This window comes from the organism of the source record quoted next, unplaced genomic scaffold (genome assembly GCF_019419815.1).
Source record: "Pyrus x bretschneideri cultivar Hongxiangsu unplaced genomic scaffold, Pyrus_bretschneideri_v1 Contig32, whole genome shotgun sequence".
Lineage (NCBI taxonomy): Eukaryota > Viridiplantae > Streptophyta > Magnoliopsida > Rosales > Rosaceae > Pyrus > Pyrus x bretschneideri.
The window spans coordinates 3,234,850-3,251,768 of NW_025999635.1; the positions used below are offsets into that span (position 1 = coordinate 3,234,850).

Below are 16,919 nucleotides of genomic sequence, written 5' to 3' on the forward strand. Positions count from 1 at the left end.
AGGCCCCATATCAAGTGATTCAGCTTCGGACGCTTGAAATTTGATCAACGGTTCAATTATTATAATTTTTAAAAGAGGTCTTTGTTTTTAAATGTTTGGTCAAATTTCAAGGACTTGGATCACTTGATCTGAGGATCTTGGTGGAAGAGATCTGGAAAGGATCTCTTTCCATGGGCTGCCGCAACCACGGACTCTTCCCCAGTGGGCCCCAACTATCCTAGCATCCAACATGGGCGGGCCTTGTGTTTTAGGCTTTTAGCCCATCAGTCAAAGCCCACCATGCTCCATTGTGAGGGCCTCTCTCTCTTCCCCCCCCCGGGAGGAGATATTTTGTTAACATGTAATTTAGATACAGACTATATATTTTTTAAGAGAGACTGAGTTTTTTATTTATTTGAGATAGAGATTAAACTTATAAACATGATATGCGGTGTCATGATTATTTTTTAATTGCTTTTCCATTTACAATTTTATTCTAAATCTCTATATTCTTATTTATACGTCTTAGTTTTAAATCCTTTTTTTTCTTCTTGGTCCATTTCGCTCGGATACTTCCTCAAAGTTCAAGCTCACAGTCCCAAATGGTAATTACACCCCTCTCACCTTCTGTTCTTCGTTTTTTTTTTCTATTTTTTTTTGTCTTGTAAATTTACTTTTCCTATTTCCAATCGCCATTGAATATTTTCTTTTACTATTATTTTTTGTAGTACGTAGATATTAATTTAAATTCTACGTCCTTAATATTTTTCCTTATCACTGTAAATTTATTTTCATGGTTTTCAACATTGCCTAAAATTTGAAATGTTATTAGTAAAAAACTTTTTTTTAATGATTTTTTGTTGTTGTTGAACTGAATAATAAGTGTATGAATCTGGTCAATGTGGGGTATATATCCAGAACCTTATAGTGTTGTGCCTATAGTTTTTGATATGATTATTGTTAGAGCTAACAGAAGATTTGGTAGAAAACCAACGATGTGTTTTAGGATTCATACAGCTGACACTATTTAGTGGGATAAAGCTTCGTTGATGCACGGTAAGTGAGGCCTTCGAAAAGCTGTTATGAATTGAACTCTTTTATTCTGTTGCTTTGAAAATATGATTTGCCATTTTAGTTGGGGGATTAGAGGAATGATGATATGAGTAAAGAGAGAGCTTTCCATCTCTTTTCTCCACATTGCTTAGAATCCAAGTTGAAACAGACTGAACGAACCCTGATGAGCTGAACCAAGTTTTTTCGCTAGGTGACTTATGTTCTCGATTTCAAATGGATCGATTTGGTGGTTGAGTTTTGTGCTCGCGACTTTTGCAGGCGAGAGGTTTGAAGAAGCATTTGAAGAGGCTCAATGCCCCGAAGCATTGGATGCTCGACAAACTTGGCGGAGCATTTGTAAGTTGAAAACCTTTTTACCCATTAATAAGTTCTGTGAAAGGACGATAGATTTTGTTGCAGAACTTATGTTGCTTCTTGATTTGCAGATGTTATTTCAATCCCCAAAACGAATGAGAATTTCCGGCTCCTTTATGACACAAAGGGTCGGTTCCGTCTCCACTCAATCAGGGATGAAGAGGCAAAGGTTACTGTTACTTTTCAAAGTACATGACTTAAATTCTTGTCCAAAAAAAATTTACATGACTTGAATAAGTTATAGCTACTGCATTTGGATCGTGTTTCATCATTCCATATGGATCCTTTCGATCTGCAAAATTCCATAACTTGAATAACACAAAGGGTCTGTTCGGTCTCTGCTCAAACTGCATTTCATCTCGTTAACTGATCGACATTTTCTCTATTCTGATTTCGTGAGAACGGGTTTTTCGCTGCAGTTCAAACTTTGCAAAGTCCGGTCTCTGCAATTTGGGCAGAAGGGTATCCCATACATTAACACCTATGATGGACGGACCATCCGCTACCCTAACCCTCTCATCAAGGCCAACGACACTATCAAGCTTGACCTAGGGACCAACAAGATCACCAACTTCATTAAGTTCGATGTTGGCAATGTGGTCATGGTTACCGGTGGAAGGAACAGGGGGCGTGTCGGAGTCATCAAGAACAGGGAAAAACACAAGGGAAGTTTCGAGACAATCCACGTCCAGGATGCCACCGGCCATGAATTTGCTACTCGATTGGGCAATGTGTTCACCATCGGAAAGGGGACAAAGCCGTCGGTAAGTCTTCCCAAGGGAAAGGGTATCAAGCTGACCATCATCGAAGAGGCGAAAAAGAGGCAAGCAGCTCTACAAGCAGCCACGGCCTGATTAACTATGCACAGCCTTCAAATTTTGATTGACTTGTCTGGCTATTGGTTTTGCTTTTGGACCTGGAGCTAGTAGTTCTGAATTTGTTCTTCAACGTTCATACGTTTCCTGTTTGTTTTGCTCACTACATGTGAGCCTCAATTTTTTGTTATTTGAAGTTATTTGGAATTGGTCAAAGAGTACTCTACTTGATACTTTCATAACCTAGGCCAAGTTGCTCTTGGAATTTGTCGAAAAATTAGAGCCGGTTGAAAGTTCTTTTAAAACAACTGAAGTCTTTTTAAAGAAAATGTTTTTAAGTTTCAAAAGTACTTGAAGTGCACATTGCAAGAAATACCAGTTCCAGTTATGTGTTTCTTTTAGAAAATACTTTATGCATTTTTCTAAGATTTACTTGCATTTTTATTAATAATTGTTTAAAAACATTTTCAACAAAAACGTTTTCAATCATTTTAAAAACACTCTAAAATAACTCTTACTCACGCAGTGGGTATATATATATATTCTCCTATTGACCAGCCTATTTTATCAGAAAATAATGTTAACTTCAAGAAACATTAGGAAAAAAAACCAGTGTGCCGGTTGCATTAATAGAAAGGATAAGTAGTTCACAAGCTGCATTCAACTTACTCGACTAAAATTTGTCCCAATATAATCAAAACCCCTAAACAGCTACAATCAGCACAACAGACAGCATACGACCACTTTCAAACTGGTTACCGAGAAAGAACGGGGACAAACTCATCATCACGCAGCAACAGCATCCTAGTTGAGCAGCGCCTGGTCGAAGTGCCAGACCCCTGTAATGCACAGCAAAACATAGCGTTAAGAAACAATGCAATCGGATCAAGGAAAGGTTCTTATCATAAGATAGAAAGATGTCGGTGTGGGATCAAGTAAAGATGATTCTGAAATTGAATCATGGGGATCTTACCGTGTCCTTTTCCGACTCTCCTTAGTTGAGCAACATATTCAGAGATTTTCTTGATGGCTTCCACCTGGAAAGGTAAAAGTAGAGCATCAAAACCATGCTACGAGCATTATCCCCTGTAGAACATTTCCAACTCAGGTGATAAACATTGGACGGCAAAATTTACCTGCTCGGTCAAATACTCGCTTTCAACAAAATCTGTTAACTGCACATCTTTGTTCTTCTCAGCAACCTGTTATTTGTAAAGCCAAAGGTAAAAACGTCTTGTAAGTTAGAACATGGCATAAAAAGATTACTAATTCCTCATAACACGAATCAAATGACGTTACTGGTGAACGAAGATCAAATTAACCATATATAATCAGCTAAATCGAATCATCTTACGCTAATACGACAGCAGAGAATAAGAACAGAAGCCTTACACTGTGTAAGTGGAGCAGCTTTTCATTTGTCAGTTTCTCCAGAGACAATGCAAGCTCCATTGCTGCATCAAAAGAAAAGGGACAGAGTTAGAGCTCTATAATTAACAGTCCTATAACTAGTTCAATGACACGAAATCATCTGCATAAACCAGGTCCTCAGGCCCTGCCTTCTCTCATTTCTCGTTATCAATAACCCCGTACATTTCATTACGTACATCACATTTAATTAATTGATACGAAGGTGATTAATTTTCTTCAAAACTCAATCCCAATGTGCTACGACACAGCTAAAGACTAAATATATTCATGTAAATGATTATATAATAGAATGGTGTCCAACGGGCCAAAACATAATTTGTTAAAGTAAATGTTCTGGCCACAGAAACACAATTGAGGGCCAATAAAACTAACCATACAAAGCATCTCCTTTCTCTGGATGATCGAACTCAGACACAGGCATCAGAATAGACTGCAATTTCACTCTTCCACCACGCTTATTCTGAGAAATGCCGACATCAAACAAAAAAACATGATAAGGAATTCGGTTTTACAGATGAGAAACTTAATTTATAGCCTATTGGAGTAACAAAAACACCTGGTATTCCATAAATTTCTCAGCATGATCCCTTTCTTCCTCACTCGATTCCTTGAAAAAACTGCGATATAACAAAACCATAAATAACGAAATCATTGTATTAAATGCTAAAATTAGTCGTAAGGATTTCCAGGAAATTACTTGGCAAGACCCTTGAGAGCAACATTGTCCCGATCGAAATAGGCGTACATGGCATGGTATATGTACGAGACGTTGTACTCCACACTGATATTCCACCAAAGAAACGAATCGATCAATCGTTAAGCACAGCAGAGAATAAACAAATAAACCAAATTTTGACAAAGAATAGTGGGATTCACAATTGCAATACTTTTAGATACGACATTCGAAACCAAACATACATGCGCAAATCCAAGAACAAAGATTTAGCAATACATCCAAACACAAATCCAAGCAGGTACAGATAGAATAATTTCACATTAAACAATTAAAGGCACAATATTTCATATGATGAAAGAATGCTTTGAAAGTTGAAACAATCAATCGGATAACTAATCAAGATTTTAACTTTAACACACAGAATTCATTACGATAATCAAATATTATGTAAATAACAATTCTTTCATAGATATATAACATGTGAAGGGAAAAGAAAGAGAAAACCCACTTGATCTGCTCGTTAATGGCGGCCTCACTTTCGTCAGTGTACTTCTGGCGGGCCAGAGAGACTTGTGGGAGAGTAGGAACGAGATCGAGCTCCTTCTTCACCTCCTCAAACGGCTCGAAAACCACACCGGTAAGCGGCCGGTTAGTCGCATTCTTCGACGCGCTGACGACGACCCCACTTTCATTTTTCGCCGAAGGGAACCGGAGAATCGAAGACAGAGACGTGGAGGAGTTCAGAGGCGAGAACGAGTACGAAATGGGCGGCGGTGGCGACGACGGCGCAGAGGAAAACAGAGGACCAAAACTGTCCCCGCGAGCGAGCAAGTGAGAGGAGGCTGCAGAGGCTTTGAGAAGCATGATTCTAGAGAGAGAAACAGAAGCGTTGCCGGAGAGGAGAAAGAGTAGATCAAGGTCAAAGAAGCAGAGAAAAAACCAGAGGAAATGGAGGGTTTGAGTGAGTGTGCGGAGGTGAAGGAGAAAAAGTTGGCTATATGGGTGGCTAAGGATCGTATGAACCGTTGGATCAAACACACGTGGACGGTTGCTATTGATTTGTTGGGACGGGCGCGTGGCGGGCTTGTGGCGTGGGTGGATGGATGTGCTGTGGAATCCAAGGAAATATCTGGAATTTTGGGGCGTGTGTTGAACTTTTTGGGGTTTCTTTTTGTTTTTTGATTTTAGTATGGGTAAACTGCCAACTTTTTTCTTCTCGAACTTTTATTTAACTTTTGATTTTTTTTTTTTAAACTTTTGAATTGGAAAATTAAGTATTCAAATTAATTTTTTTGACCAATTTTTCCTTACTGTTAGTTTTTCATTTATTTTGTCCAAATTTTTGTTAAATAAAAGTATGTGCACAACATATAAGAGTAGTTTCGTCACTTCATTCTTTAAAATAATTGAAATTCTAAATTTCTAAAATAACGACCTGTGCAAATTTGTGTGATTCTATAGCTTTTGTGTTTGAAGGTTTAGCAAAGTGACTCTATTGTTCTCAAAGGAGTGTCACATACTATGCATGTGATAAAAGTTAAGGTTAATTTAGATGGAATCTATGGAAACTAATAGTAGAGGGGAAATTGGCATAAAAATAAAAATTAGTTTAAGTCCTTAACTTTCCAATTAAAAAGTTTAATGGGAGATCGAAAACTAAATGAAAGTTCAAGAGAGAAAATTGGCAATTTACTTTCTTTGTATCTTGCCACAAAAATGCAGAAAGTAGTTTCTTCTTAAATTAGAAAGTAAATTTCGAATAGAACTCTTGACTGTGATATATGAGATAACCATAACACTATATTAGGATGATGAAATTTAAGATTACTAAAGAATTTTAAAATAACGGAAATTGAAATGACATGATTTTATTTTCTATAATTTGTGAATTTTCTTGTTTGGTTAACTTAAAAGAACAATAGAATTGAATACGGAATTTGTTATTTTTAAACTTTCAATCATAGAAATTGGAAAATGACACCTATTTACATGGAATTTAAACTTGGGAATTGGAAGTCCTAAATTCCAAGTTCTTCTTCCATGCAGAAATTCTAAATTTCTATGTTTATGAATTCAAACAAGGGAATTGATGCATATCAATTTATAAATTTTGACTTATATCTAAATTCCAAGTTTATTTTCCTCATCCAAACATAGTGTAAAGGAAATGCGAAAGTTATCTTTCTCACTACCATCGAGTAGATTTTAATTTTTTAATTTATCTTTTCCACTACCATTGAGTAGATTTGAATTTAAAAATTTTATAGTCAAAAGAAGATTTGAGTATGTCAACATTCTACTTAAGTCCAATTGGAATTTAGATTTTTGATGTAGGTACTCATATTTATGCTTTTAATCTAAGACATTCCAGCTAATTCTTGCAAGTGACGCTAGACTAGACAGTCATATGCATTGAGCACTCTTATAACATGTTTTTGGAGTGGTCAAGATATCTTGGGCACCATCCTCTTGCAAACCAGTTTTTATAGATAAGTTCCACTCATAAATTCTTAAGAATTAATGTATATGATAGACAAGTGAAACCGCCCTCAAGAAAGAAAAAGTGGTTTACGAGCTCTTGAGCACCCTTATAAATAGAAGAACAAATACAACTCATGAGCTTTTGACTCACCTAGTCTTCTTCTTGATAAAAAAGGGTTAGATTGATTGTTTGCTCAAGATTAGGGGTGCAAGTTGGATTTGAAATTTCAATCTGAACGGAAATTTTTTATTTCATGCCCGAACATTTCCGATTCCAAAAAATGTTGAAATATTTGGGTACCAATTAGTATGTAATTACCCAATTCAAAAATTTTTGAAAGTCTTGCAGAATATAGGAGATTCAATTTAGGTTTCGAAAATTCTGAGGTAAAACTGATTTCAAAATTTTCGATAATCCAAAATTCCGAAAGTAAAATTCCAATTTGATTTTTAAACTTCGTTGAATCGCATTGAAACGCTTGTTTCCGATCCAATCCAACTGAAAATCACCCCTACTCAAGATATGGGATAGGAAAGGCCAGATACGATCGACGTGCCAAGATTATGGTTGTGACGTTTGACAAGTATGTTTTTGTCTTGAAGGTTTTTGGGGGGTCACATTTATTCTTTGTCTAGAAAAGTTGGGCTTTCCTTTTTCCTTCTGATTTTCTGAAAGGGATTATTAGAAAGGGATATTATTAGCCTATTAAACTTGTGTTAAGGTACTAATACAAACATCCCCCTCTTCCAAAGCTTCCAAGAGGTTAGGTGACAATTTTTAAAGTTAATTATAAATTATTATACAAGAATACAAAATACATTGCATGTGATCTGTTATTCTAGTAGATAAAATGCTGAGTTTGTATCCCAAGCTTAAAAACATCTCTTATTCTAAATTAATATAACAGTTTCAAGTTGAGCTTTATCATTAAAATGACCTACTATTCTGAGTGGAAGTCAAGAAGCCTACTAATGTTAAATTGGGCCTTATCATAGGTCCAATTTTCTACACAATATTAAGGGCCTTGGTCTTACCGGATAAGCACTCCAAATTGTCCAAAGGAAACTTGTTCTTGCAGTTGCACAGCACAAATCCAATTTGCCTCATCTTTCCCTCCTAACATATATATATATATATCCTTGTTTTGGGTGTTGAGAGATTTGTGTTGAATCATACAAAAGGTCATTGAGAATTAGGTATCGAATTGCCAATTAGGTTAGTTGAACTTCAGACTTTCTACTTACAAATATGAAGAAATATTACTAAACTGTAATACAAAGAGGAGAGCAAAGAGAACCTTTCGATACAAGCAATGGCGTAGCCTCGACAGCATAACTAGGATGGCAAAGTGAACTAGGTTGGGAACTTGAGGTGGGCTTTTAAGATATAGATTTGGGTCGAACTGGAGCTCCTCCAACTCTCTTTGGAGTTCCGCCTCCAAGGGAACACCAAATATTTGACTTTGACCTTGTAATTTTAACCGCTTTAACTACAAGTCTCTTTCAAATATGGGTTGTTTATGATTCCTATGCCAAGATACGGCAGAGCGCAAGAGAGATTATAAATCCTAAAGAGATATTTGATATTGTTTAGCAGTGAAATTACCATTGTTGGGGTTTTGCAGAAAGTGGGAATCGTGAATTGATAGAAAACCATGCATGACCACGATGCTCATTTAATGCTGGCATTGGAGGTCTCATGTTTTCCCTTGGGCCGATGTCTGTTTCTTCCCTTATAATTTGTTTGTTTGTTTATTTGTACTAATTCTTGGAGATTCGATCATACAAACCAAGAACCATGCATGGTTCTTACCAATTTATTAGAGCTTAGGTATCCGACCCCTTGTTTTGTAAAAGGATAAGATGTAATTAGTTAAGCATATTGCGTTAAGTTACGAGTGTTTTTACTAAAAGGACTTGGATGACACGGGTACACTATCCTAATGATGTCTCATACCAAGAATACAAAGGCATGCATTTATCGACAAAGTTAAAAATTTCTTGTAGTGGTGGTAATCCAAAAAACAACTAAGTAAACTTTATGAAAGTATGGTTTATACCACTATAATAATGAGGATGATTTCAAAAGACGATGAATCACAATTCCAATGTTACTAAAACAGTGGAAAGTGACAAAATGATGAGAAAAATATTAGTATATGAGAGGCGGGAGGAGTTTTTAGGTTGGAATGGCAAAACAAGAGCACTTTTGCTTATATATATAATATTTAATAGAGAGTAAAGTAATATGAATGTATGTTTGATATTAAATATATATATTTTCTTCAAAGATAATGCGTGCATATATAGTCTGTAGCTTAACAAACAAATTACTATTAACGAAAAACATTACCATATACCTATATTATACAAATTGCTCGCTTCTTTGACAAGAGCGTAACTCTATAAGAGTCACCACAAGAGCCAAAACATTTGGCACAAAGAGACTAGCTAGACCAGATGGAAACAAAACATTGTAGCATACCAACATGCAACGGAAGGAGGGGTGTTTCATTTTGGAAACATGAAAAGAAGCATGGAATTGTGTGATGAGCTATTAATGCAAGAGACTTTGGGGTTCTTCAAATCATATAAACAAATATCAATACTAATTAAATAATCTATGCAACTTAACTTATGTCAGGGCCTCATTAATTCTTGATAAGCTTGGGTTTTTTTTTTTAAATTTATTTTTATTTCTCTCCATTAATTAAAAAACCTATGTTTTTAATTAAGTGTCTCATGTACAAGAGCATCTTTCTTTCTTATGAAGGAAAGATCATCTTTAGGGTTTCGACGGTTGAGTGTGATAATTTCCCAGTATATATGCATCGGTTTATACTCGGACATATTTGGATTCTTGAATGAAGAACTTTTATATCATTAGACTCAATCTTAACAATGCATCTAACCATTAATTTGTTTTGATACATATCATACATTAGAGCATGAATGTTCAGAATAACGAGAGTTTCGATCTTCACAACGCATCTAACCATCAATTATTTTTATACATGTCATACAGTAGAGCATGAATGTTCAGAATGACGAGAATTCCGTCTTTAAGCACTTTTTTTATCGAAGGCCCCTTGTCCTAGAGTATGACTTTCTTTAAAAAACAAAATAGAAGAGGAGATTTTTGTGCTTGTTGATTGTTAGATCATGTCTTCTATGAGTAAGCAGTTTCAAATTCTATGATAGTGATTAGTGAATAGTGATGAGTCTAATGACTGATGAACTAATCACGGGTTCGTTCAAGGTTCAACATTGCTTAATTTCCACAAATTATAAAACCAGTGGCTCTGCATTGCCCAAGTATATCTAAGATTATATCAACCACACAATCTGTTTATTATTATTTTTTAATCTATATAAATATCTGCTCACGAGATACGATGAATCTAAATACTACCTGCTTAAGTTGCTAATTGCTTTTCTTTCTTTCTTTAATTCCCTTTCTTTTGTGCAACAATTAACATAAAAACAAATTGAGATCTTCTTCGGATCTCCAAGTCCAGAGCCAACAAATCAGAAATCCTAGCCCTTTAAGGAATAGAGAGAGATGTAGACCCTTAATTTGTGTCAAATGGGCTAATGAAATATGCTAATGGTATCCGTAGGTTTAAAATGAATAGCCCGGATTTCTGGGTTCACTGATTCCGGACACAGAGATCCGAAGAGGACTTCAATTAAAAAAAAAAGTAGGAATACCAGAGAGTTCTATATATTATTCAAGGGACTAATTGGAACAAGATCTATCATAAGACAAGTTAATTCTAGTTGCACTAAATACTACACTCTGCTTCAAAAAATGGAACATGTTCCAAGTGTTGTTCGTGACTCACTTCACATGTATGCATACAATGGATGCACATGAGAGACTAAAATATTGCACACCTAAACTCCTTTGTATCTTATATAAATTTGACTTAAAAAAAAAACACGATGACATTTTTAGGGTGTTTACAGAATGCGTATTCTGCAATATACTTGCTTTAATGATCATTCTAAATCCTTCTACAAGGAGCAAGTTGGCCAAAAGATTAATGAAAATGTAATCATACGTGCAAGTTGATAAAAAATCAAATCGACATTACAACTTACGTACAATTTGGGGTAGCCATTTTTTTTCGGTGCAACAAGAAATACTAAAATTATTTTTATTGAAAGCAACCTGCTAGAAGGGGAGTGAAATGTTGAAATATCCGAATAACTCTAAACACAAGTTATTAAAATTTAATCGAGTTAGAATGAGATGAAGAATTAATTAATTTAGAAAGTTGACATGAAAATTGTTTAAAATTTTAGTTTACATGACAAGTTAAAAAAATGTATAAGTTCATATAACATTTAAAAAAAAATCTCTCATTTAATTGCTGATAAAGCAGCACCCCACTGATACCCGGTTGCACCCCAGAGAAAACGTTGAGGTAGGCCCCGTAATGCACTCGAACAGAGACCCCATCTTCGTGATATATAGTAGTTGCTCACTAGCTCTAGGTAATGCAAAAATATACAAGTTTTAAATTACTTATTAGAATATTAATTTGGGTGAAATTATATAAGTACAATTTTTTGGGACCGTTGGTTGATCTAACCAATGATTTGAGTCATAAAATATATTCAGTGAGAGAAAGCATTCACGTGAATGTTTGTGGGTCTAAGTTCTAACAAACATTCACAATTAGCAGTCCTCTTGGCTCTCTAGTTTATTAGGGTCTAGTTAAGCAAAACTTACTATACCATATTACAAATTATTTACATGGACCGAAAAAATAATATTTACTCATATATTAAGTAGGGTAAAAATTAGTTATTAGCCTTCATACCAATTCTACAAGCCTAGATATTGTAATTTCTTTGATATACAACAATATTTTACACTGAAGGGAGAAAAGAAATAGATGCAATATATCAAATTAGAGCTCGTTTGAAAATACTTTTATAATGACTGAGAATGCTTTTGGTGAATTGATTTTGGGTTTTAAAAGTACTTCAAGTGTTTTTTTGGAAGAAACACCAGATATGTGCTTTTTGAAAGAAACACCATGCATGAAGCACTTCAAGTGCTCTTTTAGGATCCCTCTTGAATTTTTACTATGGATTTGTTAAAAAATACTTTCACCAAATCTCAGTCATTTTAAAAATAGTTTCAAATAAGCCATTAATATTGAACATAAAACTTGTCACTCTTTCAGGTGAAAAAAGTACCATAAACAGGTAATACTAGTGACAACCTAGTTATTAAACCTTATAATCTCCTAATGATTAGCTCAAAAATGTTCATATAGAAGCAAGGAATGTACACAGATCCTCAGCATAAAACAAATGTTGGAAAGAGTCAAAGAAGAACGTGGAAGCCATACAACTCTTTTCTTTGACATGAAGAACAAGCGGGGGGCGGCGGCCGACTTCTAAAGAACAAGCGAGGGGCGGCGGCCAACTTCTAACCTTGGATTTTGAGAGCCAAATTATATTAGACGTGGCCATACAAATATACACACACGCACACTTGAAGTTAGCTAATTTATTTTTCAAATTTTCATTTATATGACTATTTTTAAGTTGGGGTGGTCGAACCCTAAAACCGACAAGCAAAAAATAATTGTAAAATCAAAATTATCTTTTTTATTATAAGTAATATTATACGCTAATTTATACTAAGAAGAAAAGAATTTGAACCAGGGAGACACTGAGCTTGAAGCCTTGAACCATTGCTAGCAAAGCAAAACGCATTTGTTTGGTTGATAGCAATCTACAACGTTGTGGCACGGTTTGGACTAAAGAATGCTACACCAAGAAATCAATGATACCCACGTACTCAATCAAGTGAGATATTTAGCTATTTAAACTAAATTAATTAACTTATTTTAATTCCAATTAATTAATTATTATCTTTATCTAAGACAGTGTAGTTTGATATATATTTCAGACTTAAAGCCCCACACGTTCTCTTCTATCATAAATAGAGACCACCGATCCATTTCATTTCCTCCAAGTTGTAGTTCTCAGTCACACTTTCTTCCTCTTCTTAATTTCCACTACCCTCCAAATCAAAGCATTGCGCAATCAACATGGCCGGAACTTCTCCGTGCGCTTCCTGCAAGTTGCTGCGACGCCGATGCGCCAAAGACTGCATTTTTGCTCCTTTCTTTCCTTCAGATGACCCCCACAAGTTTGCCAATGTTCACAAGATCTTTGGTGCCAGCAATGTTAGCAAAATGTTGCAGGTCCTTATTTCTACATATTTTCTCTACTTCTTTTCTTGTTTTTTTCTTTTCTCGTTAACGTGTTAGGAGGGTTTCAACCCTCCAAACCTCTTACAGCAACAAGAAGAAAAATATTACTAGAAAAGCTAGGTTTATGAGGGGTATATGTGCGTTGAGAACAAAAATATCACTTCAGACGAAAAATTAGCTGGCCCAAATGTTTTATTTAAAACAGACCATATCATTAAGCGTTGTCGTTTAATTGAATTATTCGTATGTATGTTGCAGGAGCTTCCGGTTCATCAGAGAGCAGATGCAGTGAGCAGTTTAGTGTATGAAGCAAATGCAAGAATGAGGGACCCTGTGTACGGATGCGTTGGGGCCATCTCTTACCTGCAAAACCAAGTCTCCGAGCTACAAATGCAGCTTGCTGTGGCTCAAGCTGAGATCCTCTGCATCAAAATGCAGCATGAGCCCATGGTCCCTCCACAACAGATAATGGACGGGCCAGATGATCAGAAATCGTATTTTCTCCACAACAACAATCTCGCTCAGTACCTCAGTTTTCCGTCTTCCAGCAATGTAATCCATGACTCTCTCAATAGGGAGAACATTTTCGGACACGACATGGTTTCTTAATAAAGTTTGTAATAACATATTAGGCTTTTAAATAACTAATTAGTCTGTTCTAAATTTTTCTTCGCTGAGTAGGTCTTCTAATAAAGATTTCGCCGATCGTTTGAAATTGTTCATTTATAAATTTTCCGGAAAATTCTTCTCTCCATCAGAACATTAGAGCCGTTAGACTTAGAGAGGAGTGACCTATAGAACAAGGGTAAGATGGCCAGGGTCAACTCTATAGCATGTGATGAAGTGATAAATTAGGATTTTTGATCAGTAATTTACTGAACAAACAGCTTCTATGTATCTATGTAATAGCACATAGATGCAGAAGGGTCGGTGGCCAATTTCAACAGTACGGAACATAAATTAGGGTTCTTGCATATTATTACTTTTTTTTTTTTTCACCGGAATTATCTTGCTGTGGTTCTTTAAGGACAAAAACATTAAGTGTCAGCACATCGAACTTAATTTTGAGAATCTGGACTCTGGAGCAATGGTTTTACCTAATAAGCCAAAGATTGGAATTTCATGGACCTCGATCCTGTTGCAAGAAAGACAAAACCCAAATTCACTGCTCTTCTTTCCCAAAACACTAAATTTCAAAAATGTTTCTACATACGACACAGAATATAAGGAATTTATCTACTATTTAATTGATAGTTCAGTCTCATATTTTCTCACATGGCCAGAGATGCCATTTGTGTTTGTTTTTAAGGTAATGAAAGGCACCACTTCAGGTAAGTGCTTTTAGAACAAGAAGTGAGAAACTTCACTAAAATTTAAATCTTCAGTGTCTTAAGTTAATGATAGGCTTGCAGCTGCTGCTTTGCTTCCATTTCCGATTTAATTAGTCTCTAATTAAACTAGTAATTTCCAGCCTAATCTTCACAATTAGGAAAAGCCAAAAATTTGGCATGCCGCCACCTGTTGCAGATAATAACTTGTTCTTCTAGCTTGTTCACGTGGGGTGTAAGGAAGTGGCGGTTCAGTGCATGAGAGAAGTATACAGTAGCAGAAATTAATATTAAATTTTTAGTAATATAATATGTTTTTCTAAACTCATCTCTCAATACATTACAAAAAATGATTAAGTGATTTCCAGAACATATCTTTCTTTTTGTATATGCTTATAATTTGTTTAATTGTTTAATTAAATAAATACCAAAAAAAAAAAAAAAATCAAAACAAACAAGAGTGCAAAAGAAGAAAAGAGACGTAAGAATTTTTTTTTCTGCAGTGTATATCAAATCAAATGAAATAATTCAAAAGGATGAAGGTAAAAACAAGGGGTTTTTTGAAATGGGTTCAAAGTAACTAAAAATTGGACCCATTTTAAAAGTCAAAACTCACTAAAAATTGAACTTATTTCAAAATATGGTCTATAAAATTGGACCTATTTTAAATTTTCCCTAAAAACAAAAGGCAACAGTTGAAGATTCCTCAGCTTTGTTTAATCAGGAAGCACTAACTTCCCAAGTCAAACTAAAAGGTTTTTATATTTTTTTATATTATTCATAGTTTCATCTTTTCCTGTCAAATCACTCGTTATGTCCTATGGTCTCACCAGTACCACCATAGAATTAACTGGTATTAAAAACTTAATTTTGGGTATTAATTGGTTGCTTAATTGTGGGTTTAGTGGACATTTTCATCCTTATTATATGGTTTATTAATGTATATTTAATTGGAGTAGGATTCTCTCCTCTTTTTTTTTCCCTTTCCTTCCCTCCCCTCTTAATTGAACGATCACGGTTAAGTCACGTCAACATCTTATATTAATTTTTTATATCAAAAGAAAGACAAAATAAGAGAATGTGAGAGGAGGAAATGAAAAATGATGGAAAAATGAGGGGAGAGAATCCTAGTCCTATTTAATTTCCCTTTGCTTCCATATATCTTTTGTAATATATATGATGTAATCATGTATGGTGACTGATTTGTAGTCTACTGTTTGTCTTGGTTGAATTAAGGGATTAATCTTTTCCTAATTGGTAATGAGTTAATCTCTTAAAGGGTGATCAAAGAATGATTAGTTTTCCCTTCAAGATTAACACACTGCGAGACTAAAAGTAGCAGATTACTTGTAGATCAATATACAAAGAAAGATGGAAAGCATAGTTTAAAAGGAAAATTAACAAAAAAATCTTCAAAAACTTTAGTTTTAATGAAAATGAATAAATAAAGGTGTAAGTGAATAGTACCTGGAGTGACTTTTCAATGTAAAAATGTCATTTTCGTTAAAAAGTAAATAATACCGGAAGTATTTCATTAAGATTCTCTAGTTTAAAATGGAAAGCATAGTTTAACACTAAAAGGTGAAGTTGTATTAAGTACTAATGATTATCTTGCATAGTTACATAACTATCACATCGTGCATGGCTCTTGGCGAATTCATAATTCGTTTTCATATTATTAAGAAGAAAAAAAAACTGTTTTTGAAGAAAAAAAATCCCGAATCCCGAGAACGACCGTTATCATTAAAGGAGGCTTAGGCCATCTCCAACCAAGGGCTGGCCAGAGGGTTCGTTTTAGCCATATGATCCTCCAAGATTCTCCAAGATATTAATATTTTAATGAACAGTACAGGGCTATATTTGCCTCTGTCTCCAACCGAGGGCCAGAGGGCTCGTTTTAGCCCTGCCACAAAAAACTGTCTCGAATCGAGAGCCAAATGGCCAAACATAATTTATTATTTAAATTTAAAAACTACAATAACTTAAATTTAAAATCAACAATTTAAATTTAAAAACTACAACTTATATTTAAAAATTACAACTAAAATTTAAAAACGACAAATTAAATTTAAAAACTACAAATTAAATTCGAAAACGAGGCCCAAAAAAACCCTAAAAAAGGCCCATAAAAAAAGCCCCAAAAAACCCTAAAAAAAAAAAAAAAAAAAATTTGAATCCAACGGTAACTGGCGCCAGCTAGCCGTTGGATTCAAAATTCTTTTTAAAAATTCTTGTCGGTTATAACCGACAGGAAAATTGAATTATCTGTAGCCAGCCAACCCTCCAGCCCTCTAGCCCTCTCAGATTCCACAGCCCGCTAGCCTAGCCCTCGGTTGGAGACGGTTTTCGGGCTATTTTCGGCCCTCTGGCTCTCTGGACCATTCGGTTGGAGATGGCCTTAGGGGAGAACCAAAGGTGCTAAGGCCCCATGACACACCCCGACCGAGATCAGGGCATGCTGGCCGTCACGTGGGAGTGACGTAACCATGTGCACAGTGCGAAAGTTAATAAAATAATAATAAAAGTACGAATAAATAAAAAC

The 16,919-nt window shown here is 35.1% G+C and overlaps 3 protein-coding genes across 4 annotated transcripts; 2 read left to right on the forward strand and 1 right to left on the reverse strand.

Moving 5' to 3' along the window:
- The first annotated feature begins 218 nt into the window (after positions 1-218).
- Positions 219-2,948, forward strand: LOC103937138 (40S ribosomal protein S4). Of its 2 annotated transcripts, none has more exons than XM_048590414.1 (3): positions 219-1,389; positions 1,479-1,570; positions 1,827-2,948. In XM_048590414.1, exons 1-3 carry the CDS (start codon positions 1,251-1,253, stop codon positions 2,259-2,261), a joined length of 666 nt encoding a protein of 221 aa, XP_048446371.1. In that variant the 5' UTR covers positions 219-1,250; the 3' UTR covers positions 2,262-2,948. The 2 variants fall into 2 exon arrangements, with proteins under 2 accessions (XP_048446371.1, XP_048446370.1); XM_048590413.1 differs by having other exon boundaries at positions 223-1,389; positions 1,479-1,576.
- LOC103937157 (ferritin-4, chloroplastic-like) lies at positions 2,819-5,297 on the reverse strand. Its single transcript, NM_001302300.1, is given in 8 exon segments — positions 2,819-3,061; positions 3,196-3,259; positions 3,359-3,424; positions 3,615-3,676; positions 4,026-4,113; positions 4,210-4,270; positions 4,351-4,434; positions 4,838-5,297. Coding segments are annotated over 8 exon segments (816 nt in total). The 5' UTR covers positions 5,194-5,297; the 3' UTR covers positions 2,819-3,026.
- Positions 5,298-12,884: 7,587 nt separating this feature from the next.
- Positions 12,885-14,332, forward strand: LOC103937174 (LOB domain-containing protein 12-like). Its single transcript, XM_009347092.3, has 2 exons — positions 12,885-13,040; positions 13,308-14,332. Exons 1-2 carry the CDS (start codon positions 12,885-12,887, stop codon positions 13,656-13,658), a joined length of 507 nt encoding a protein of 168 aa, XP_009345367.1. The 3' UTR covers positions 13,659-14,332.
- Positions 14,333-16,919: the final 2,587 nt, after the last annotated feature.

Excerpts from the sequence above, each read along its gene's own strand:
- LOC103937138 (XM_048590413.1), top strand. The coding sequence starts at position 1,251 with ATGTTCTCGATTTCAAATGGATCGATTTGGTGGTTGAGTTTTGTGCTC. Across the intron at positions 1,390-1,478 it reads ACAAACTTGGCGGAGCATTT|ATGTTATTTCAATCCCCAAA; the intron begins GTAAGTTGAAAA and ends CTTGATTTGCAG. Across the intron at positions 1,577-1,826 it reads TCAGGGATGAAGAGGCAAAG|TTCAAACTTTGCAAAGTCCG; the intron begins GTTACTGTTACT and ends TTTTCGCTGCAG.
- LOC103937174 (XM_009347092.3), top strand. The coding sequence starts at position 12,885 with ATGGCCGGAACTTCTCCGTGCGCTTCCTGCAAGTTGCTGCGACGCCGA. Across the intron at positions 13,041-13,307 it reads ATGTTAGCAAAATGTTGCAG|GAGCTTCCGGTTCATCAGAG; the intron begins GTCCTTATTTCT and ends TGTATGTTGCAG.